Source organism: Hakea prostrata, chromosome 7 (genome assembly GCF_041222555.1).
Source record: "Hakea prostrata isolate BN-2017 chromosome 7, UWA_Hpros_2, whole genome shotgun sequence".
Lineage (NCBI taxonomy): Eukaryota > Viridiplantae > Streptophyta > Magnoliopsida > Proteales > Proteaceae > Hakea > Hakea prostrata.
Window position 1 is genome coordinate 7022401 of NC_142606.1, and position 8542 is coordinate 7030942.

At 40.0% G+C, this 8542-nt stretch overlaps 2 protein-coding genes across 2 annotated transcripts; both read left to right on the forward strand.

The window, feature by feature from the left end:
* The first annotated feature begins 68 nt into the window (after positions 1–68).
* LOC149009332 (LEAF RUST 10 DISEASE-RESISTANCE LOCUS RECEPTOR-LIKE PROTEIN KINASE-like 2.4) lies at positions 69–3358 on the forward strand. The gene is made up of 3 exons (XM_089162938.1): positions 69–920; positions 1311–1397; positions 1850–3358. The coding sequence occupies exons 1-3, from the start codon at positions 119–121 to the stop codon at positions 3058–3060; spliced, it is 2100 nt and encodes a 699-aa protein (XP_089019064.1). The 5' UTR covers positions 69–118; the 3' UTR covers positions 3061–3358.
* Positions 3359–4127: 769 nt separating this feature from the next.
* LOC149009333 (LEAF RUST 10 DISEASE-RESISTANCE LOCUS RECEPTOR-LIKE PROTEIN KINASE-like 2.8) lies at positions 4128–6566 on the forward strand. Its single transcript, XM_089161096.1, has 3 exons — positions 4128–4951; positions 5568–5654; positions 5731–6566. Exons 1-3 carry the CDS (start codon positions 4180–4182, stop codon positions 6564–6566), a joined length of 1695 nt encoding a protein of 564 aa, XP_089017222.1. The 5' UTR covers positions 4128–4179.
* The last annotated feature ends 1976 nt before the right edge of the window (positions 6567–8542 follow it).

Consider the following 8542-nt stretch of genomic DNA (forward strand, 5'->3'; position numbering starts at 1 on the left):
AGCTTCCTCTGTATATATATATATCCTTCACATTCACACCCAAAACAGATACTCAAACTCGTTCTGTTTATCTCTCCCTCATACACTCTCTCTACTTCTTTGTCTTTACTGCAATTTAATGGGTCATCTTCAAAACCTTCAAAAAACCAATGTCTTACAGATCCTCATTATGCTCTTGCTCAGTCCATATCTGTTGCAAATTAGCATAGCTCAACAATCCATGAACACTGCGATGAGCACAGACCCATCTTACTATTACAATCTCTGTGCACCCTCAAAATGCAGTAACCTCACTCTTACCTATCCCTTAGCTCTCCCATCACCTTGTCACCTTTCTAATTCCTTCATACCCAGTTGTGCCAATGAAACCCTTTACATCAGAAGCCCAGAGAACAACGCCACCTTAAGAATCTTCACCACCAACTTCACGGCTGACAGAGTCTCCTTCTCTTTCCTCTCAGCCAACAAAAATCTCTTCACCTGTGGCCCTATCTCCAGCCCCAACTTCTACTACCCTGCAGCTCCCCTCACACTCCCCTTGGACTATGCCACTGGAACCCACCTTAACTGCACCACCACCATCCCTGCCGGAGCTCTGGCAGGTCTCCAGAGTGCTTCATGCATAGGATGCCCAGGTCAGGATCCCAATAATGTTTGCTATTATGCTCCAGGGCTTGTTACCCACCCTAACTGTGAAAGGTTCTATATATTCACAAAGAAGGGTGTGAACATAAGTGAGGTAAAGGATTTGAGGGGTTATCTCCAGAAGGGGTTTGAGCTTAGGTATACCAAGACAGTGGAGTGCCTGAGATGTGAGGCCACTGGAGGAAGGTGTGGTTCCAACCCTTCTGTCCCTTCTGCGTCTGACTCCTATGTTTGCTTCTGCCCCTCCAACGTACACCGTTTCAACTGTTCTGATGGTAAGTAATATGACTTAAATCTGAGGTTTATAAATAATACAATTGCAGCTAGTTTTGTTTATGAAGCAAAATATACTCAAGAATATTTTACAAAGTGTTACCTTTTGCTTGTAATAAATATTCTCTTTGCCTAAGGATAGTTTCACTCATCAACCTTAATTTTTATATAATAACAATGCTAAACCCACTACAAGTAATTGACTCAAAATATTTTCTAATTACCATTATAGTGATACTCTAATTTTATAATCCCACATAATATAGACAAACCCAAACCCAACAACGTATAGTAATACTATACAATGTCTTCTCCAACCAAAAGTTGGAAAATATGATCATGTATGTCCGATGAGCTTTAATTTCTTCTCCTTTTCAATTGGTTTTGCGTAGGCATGATAGAGGACATCACAACATGGGGTGGTGGACAAGCAGACAAAGGAAAAAGATCATCACGGCAGTCCAAAGTACTCGTTGCAGGTGAATTAATTTAATATCTGTTGCAGTGAAATGTAGTTGAGGGACCTTACTTCAGTCCTCCAGAGAACTGTCAGCTATATATTTCCGAGCGTCGGATCATTTCGATAAAAATTTTGAATCCGAAAGTCAGAAATTTTGCAGGACACTTCTTGCCCATTTAATACGTAAGACTGAAGCTTTTTCTGTAGTTAATGAGTCTGGCTCGTCTCCCTCGATGGCTGTTAACCACAAATTACAATGGAGCCTACAGGGTTATGGTGAAGGATTTTTTTTCAAAAAAATATTTTATTAATTTTTATTTATAGACCTATACATAATTGTGGTTGTAACGCCCTTGAGGGAGATGATCCACACTCGTAGTTAATAGCCTAATAAGCTAAGAAATACTTTATAGGCCAATACCGAACGAATAAATTAATGACATCAGTTAACCATATTTCTATTCAATGCAGTGCTTCCTGCTTCTATGGTGGTGTTCGTAGCAGTCCTAGCAATGGTGGCGGCTCTGTCAGTCCTCCGCAAACATAAGAAGGTAGACAAGAACAAGAACAAGAAAGAAGCAATCTCCAATATATCTCCAACTAGGTATACCTACTCTCAAATAAAGAAGTTCACCAACAAGTTTTCATCAAAACTTGGGGAAGGAGGATATGGAAGCGTTTATAAAGGGTTCATTCAAAGACATGGTGTCAAAGTACCAGTAGCCATAAAGCTTCTAAAATCAAAACAAAGCCAGAAGCAATTCATGAATGAAGTGGCAACTGTTGGAAATGTCCACCACAAGCACTTGGTGAGTTTGTTGGGTTACTGTGCTCAAGGGGATAAACGTGCATTGGTTTATGAGTTCATGGAGAATGGATCCTTGGATAAGTATATCTATGCAAGAAGGAAAGGAGGAGAGAGCAATGGTGTAAGTTTTCCGCCATTAAGCTGTAAACAAGTGTATGAGATAGCCTTAGAAACAGCTAGAGGGATACTGTATTTACACCAAGACTGTAGAAATAGGATCCTGCATTGTGACATCAAACCTCACAATGTGTTGTTGGATTCAAACTTCACAGCAAAAGTTGCTGATTTTGGGCTTGCTAAGATGATGAACAAAGATCATAGCCATGTTTCCCTGACGGGTGCTCGAGGAACGCCGGGATTTGTGGCGCCGGAGATGTGGCTGAAGAAATATGGTCCAGTGACTGAGAAATCTGATGTGTATAGTTATGGGATGCTGCTTCTGGAGATTGTTGGTGGCAGAAGGAATTATGATTTGGAAGCAAATGATGAATCTAGCCAAGTTTATTTTCCTATATGGGCATTTAACAAGGTTAAGAATGGTGAATCTCCATTACCCATGAGAGGAGATGATCAAAGAGAAGAAAATGATGATGAAGATGAGAAAATTGTGGAGAGGATGAGTTTGGTAGGTTTGTGGTGCATACAGCACATACCTTCCAATAGGCCTTCCATGGATAGGGTGATTCAAATGTTGGAAGGGACTGTTGAGGTTGGAATCCCATTAAACCCATTTCCTCCGGAAATAGATACAGATGCTGAAAATTTCAACTATGGCTGCCCATCTGTTTATCTTAGCGTTGACGATCACAGCCATCAAACTTCTGTTTATTATAGTGTTGGCAGTGGAAACATGTCCATTGAACATCACAAATGATTGGTGTTAAGCCTTCAATTCTCAATCTTATATGTTGTAGGACCAAGGAAGAATGCGTTGATGATGAATAATTGAAGAACAACACAATTAATTGTTCTTGTAATGTAAATGAGAGATGCTAATTAGGGTTCTCTCACATCTGTAACATCCGCCCCCACCCTTGAGTTTTTTTTTCTTTTTCTTTTTCTGATAGAAGTCAAGTTACAATAAATTTGAATTCAAGATGAGTGGATTGACTGATCAAGTGTTTAGATATTTATCCTATGACCAGGTCACTTCTTTGATTGGACTTTATTCATTTCCTTGTGTTTGGCCTCTTGCTTGTATTGTTTTATTTGTTGATAAAAATCTCAATCAATATTTCACCTACCTTTGACCATGATCGAAAAATCACCCTTTAAGACTTGGAAAATTCAAATCTCCCAAATCATGAAGAGCTAAAAGTTTGCAATGGATTTGGAATTGACACACAAGATGAAGATCAGATTCACTACTGTGGTGATAGAATTACATGATTTTTTCCTTTTTCTTCTTCGACTAGGAAAATTACATTGACTCAAGAACATAATAATAAATTTTATTTGACCAGAATGTCAAGGAAAACGGCTATTTTTGGTTGAACCGTGCCTTTCAGGTCGTCTTCACTCTTCAGTGTCGTCCCTGAAAACTTACCTTCCTTTATACGTTTGGAGTAATTAATATTAATTTGGTGTTGGACCACATTAATTGAAGTTATTAATGTTCTGTTCATTCCAAAATTGATCACTACTCTGCAACTTGAATCACAGAGAATCTCATTACATTACAAGTTGAACTATAATTAATACAGTGGAAATACTAAAGCAGACTTGGTCTCAACGGCTGCGCAGACTAGGAATTCCACTTCTGTTTGTTTCTGTGTCTCCGATGGTGATATGTTCATATTGAATTACATGAGCTTCATATACTTTTCTGCTGACCTGGTCAACAGTCTATGCTTGATCAGTAGGTTGACTTAAGAGGGTCACTACCTACTCCCTATTTCTTCAATGGGTCCTTCTAGCTAGGTTTATAAGTATATGTGTATCCTTCCCCTGCTTCAACAATTTGAAAACCCATTTTCCTTTTCTCTGCTATGCTATGGATCATCTCCAAAGCCACCATGAAACCCATGTACTGCAGATGTTCATAATGCTCTTGCTTTATCCATTTCTGTTGCTGAGTACTGAAGCTCAAAGCTCAAACCCATCTTCCTATTACAATCTCTGTGCACCATCAACATGTGACAACCTTACACTTACCTATCCCTTCTCACCTCCATCACCATGTCACTCTTCCTACTTCGACCCAACCTGTTCCAACAATAAAACCTTTTTCATCACCAGCACTGAAAACAACAACACCTTGAGAGTCTTCAACACCAACTTCACCACTGACAGAATCTCCTTTTCCTTCCTCAGTGCCTACAACAATCTGTTCAGCTGTGGACCAATCTCCAGCCCTAATTTCTATTGGGCTGCCTCTCCTCTCACCCTCCCCTTGGATTACGCCACGGGAACCCACCTGAACTGCACCAACAAAGTCCCTGCCGGAGCTCTGGCGGGTCTCCAGAATGCTTCATGTATAGGCTGCCCAGGTCAGGATCCCAACAACGTTTGCTATTATGCTCCTGGGCTCGTTGCATACCCTAACTGTGAAAGGTTTTACATATTCACAAAAAAGGGTGTCAATGTAAGTGAGGTGAAGGATCTGAGAGGTTACTTACAAAAGGGGTTTGAGCTTAGGTTCACCAAGACGACGACGTGCCTTGGATGTGAAGCCACTGGAGGAAGGTGTGGTTCTAATCCTTCGGATTCTGGCTCAAATTTTTGCTTCTGCCCCTCTGATGTGCACCGTTTCAACTGCTCTGACGGTAACTATTATGAACACTTCATCTTTTCTTGAAAATTATATCGATTGACTGTTTAATTCTCTCTCTCTGTCCAAATCTCAAACACAATAGCTCCAACCTTGGCGAAAATTGAAACCCTTATCTTGACATGCCAGACATTCTGCTGGTGTTGATGATTCCTTAATATTGCTTCTCTTGTCTCTTAATTCACTAAAAGAGGAGGAGACAGAGACAGAAACTTGATTACAAGTTGTTGGAATGAATTGTATAAGACGGGTTTGAGGAATGATTTCTTCCTCTGGGTGTACTTAGCAGGTTCCATTTCTGAGGAACTGAAAATAGCTCTAGACTCTATTAGCAAAAGCTTTACAGAGGATGTAAATATTATGGAGATAACGATAGTGAAAGCTAGGCACTTCCTTCCTCTGTTTCACTCTTGAAGCAGAGAACGTGAAGTTTGCGATTCTGCTTCACTCTGTTTACAGGACCTGGACCAGCTAATTAACACTTTGATTATTTAATTTGTTCCCAAACAAAGAAAGTAAAACTTAATGTTTGATGAATCCGAGATTGCATATTGAAAAGTGTTGTGATATGAGTATTTCATCTCCTCAATTGATTGGTTTTACTTAATTAGGCATGATAGAGGACATCACAACCTGGGGTGGAGGCCAAGCAAACCAAGGCAAAAGATCATCACGGTCGTCCAAAGTAGTCTTAGCAGGTGAATTTATGTTATATTAGTTGGCTGTAATTAATCAGACATTTTTCTGTTATGCTAATGAACGACTTCAATGCAGTGGTGGTTTCTGCTTCTGCGGTGGTGTTCCTACTACTCCTGGCATTGCTGGGGGTTCTTGTCTTCCGCCTCCGCCGGAAACATAGTGAGGCTGTCCTGAACAAGAAAGAAGCAATCTCCAGTATATCCCCAAAGAGGTATACGTACTCTCAGATAAAGGAGTTCACCAACAAGTTCTCATCAAAACTTGGGGAAGGAGGATATGGAAGTGTTTATAAAGGGGTCATCCAAAGACGTGGGGTCAAAATGCCTGTAGCTATCAAGCTTCTAAAATCAAAACAAAGCCAGAAACAGTTCGTGAATGAAGTGGCAACAGTTGGAAATGTCCACCACAAGCACTTGGTGAGTTTGTTGGGTTATTGTGCTCAGGGAGATAAACGTGCACTGGTTTATGAGTTCATGGAGAATGGATCCTTGGATAATTATATCTATGCTGGAAGAGGAGGAGGAGGGGAAAGCAAAGGCAGAAGTTTTCAGGCATTAAGCTATAGACAATTATATGGGATTGCCTTAGAGACAGCTAGAGGGATATTGTACTTACATCAAGAGTGTAGAAGTAGGATCCTGCACTGTGACATTAAACCTCACAATGTTTTACTGGATTCAGACTTCACAGCCAAAGTTGCGGATTTTGGGCTTGCTAAGATGATGGATAAGGATAATAGCCATGTTTCGCTGACGGGTGCTCGAGGGACACCAGGGTATGTGGCGCCAGAGATGTGGCTGAAGAATTACGGTCCAGTGACTGAGAAATCCGATGTGTATAGTTATGGGATACTGCTTCTAGAGATGGTTGGTGGCAGAAACAATTATGATTTGGAAGGAATGGTGAATTAGAAGGGCGGGCCTAGCGCAATGGTGGAGTCTCTCCATTGTGCGCTGGAGGTCGCGGGTTCGAATCAGCCCTCTGGCAGAAAGCAGGGTTATGCCATTTGGAAGGAAATGGTGAATTAGGGCATGTTTATTTTCCTATATGGGCATTTAGCAAGGTTAAGAATGGTGAATCTCCTCTACCCAAGAAAGCAGTGGATACTTATATGAATGATTCAATTTTGGCTGATAGGGAGGGTGGAGATGGAAGAGAAGGAAATGATGATGAAGAAGATGAGAAATCTGTGGAGAGGATGTGTTTGGTAGGTTTGTGGTGCATTCAACACATACCTTCCAATAGGCCATTTATGGATAAAGTGATTCAAATGTTGGAAGGGAGCATTGAGGTTGGAATCCCACCAAACCCATTTCCCCCAGAGATAGAGTCAAATGCAGAAAATCTCAACTATGGCGGCCCTTCTGTTTATCTCAGTGTTGAAGATCACAACAGCCTTCAATCTTCTGTTTATTACAGTGTTGATAGTGGGAAAGAATCCATTGAGCATAAAAAATGAGTGGTCATGCATCATTCAATTTTCATTATTATGCTGTATTAAGGAAGAATATAGTTTCCATGATGAAACACATTATAGAAAGATAATTAGTTATTCCTGTAATCTCATAGGTTCTTGAATATTATAAGTCAATCAACAAATTTTGACCACTCCTTAATGTTGACAGTGAACAACCTTGATAGTTTCTTGGTACAGTTTCCGTTGCCTGTGAAATAAAATCTCATCAATGTTGATGCTCTTATGTATGTTTTCATTAGTAGCCCAGTTTATTGGTGTGTAGGGGTGATGCAGTAGCCTGGGAGCAACTCTTGCACTCTCTCCTCTCTTTTTATCTTCAGCTCTTTTTCAATCATTCAAGTTCTTCTTAAATCCTTCAAGTCACATAAATTGTTCTTGTTCAAACAGAACAGAACAAGAAAAGGTGATGTGAAAACAGGACAAAGAGATAATGCTAGACCTGAACTTACATATGTTCATGACAAGCATATCCTGCAAGTTTCTAGGTAAGCCAAGGGTTAAGCCTCCAAGCAAAAACTTCTCAAGACCTGAATTTCACATGGATGGTCATTGTGTCATGAAAAAACAAAAACAAAAAAAAAAAAGCAGATGGCAATGAGGTTTTAAAATATTATCAAATCCATGTCAGCAACATTCATTCTTCATGGGCTTTATGTATACAGATCTGGTAGACTAAGTTGGGATTGATATCAGAATTAGAGAGCGTTGAGAATCTTGATTGGTAGATTCAAAGCCTCTGTTTGTTGTGAGGCCTTTCCATACAGGAAGTCATGTACCCCAAATTGCATCACAAACAGTAAATTCCCAGGCATAAGAAGAACCAGGCCAAAACTAACACTAATTGTACCTCAACTGGACATTGCTGGTGTAGGCCAAGTGGGTGTTTCTGGTTCACTCAAAACCCAGATCCCGGTCTACATATTGAAGTTTCTATTTTGTTAGGTAGTGGCTGCTGTGAGCAATCACTTTCTATTTTGATTACTTGGAAGTAATAGGCTGAATCACTTTCCACCCAGAAGTTCTGAGAAGAACCTTTAATCATCCAATCACCACACATCAACACAAACATCCACACAGAGAATGTAACAGCATAAGAACTGATTCATTCATTCATCAATTGAAGCAACCACTTTACCTGAAGTTTTAGTTATCTCACCCAAATGTGTTCCACTAAATGAATGTCCAGTTGACAAGGTCATAGTTAATATCTACTGTACAATGTGTAGATCTACTATTCGCTTCATCAAGTAAGAAAAATATATTGGCTAGATGAATCTGAAACAAACACTCATCAACGTAAGTTGAAGCATCCATCTGTTGAAAGTCACCTTCATTCAGATGATCCACGAATATGGTTACTGGAATTTCACAAATAAAGATTTAATGTCTAGTACCGTTTTCATGTTGAAG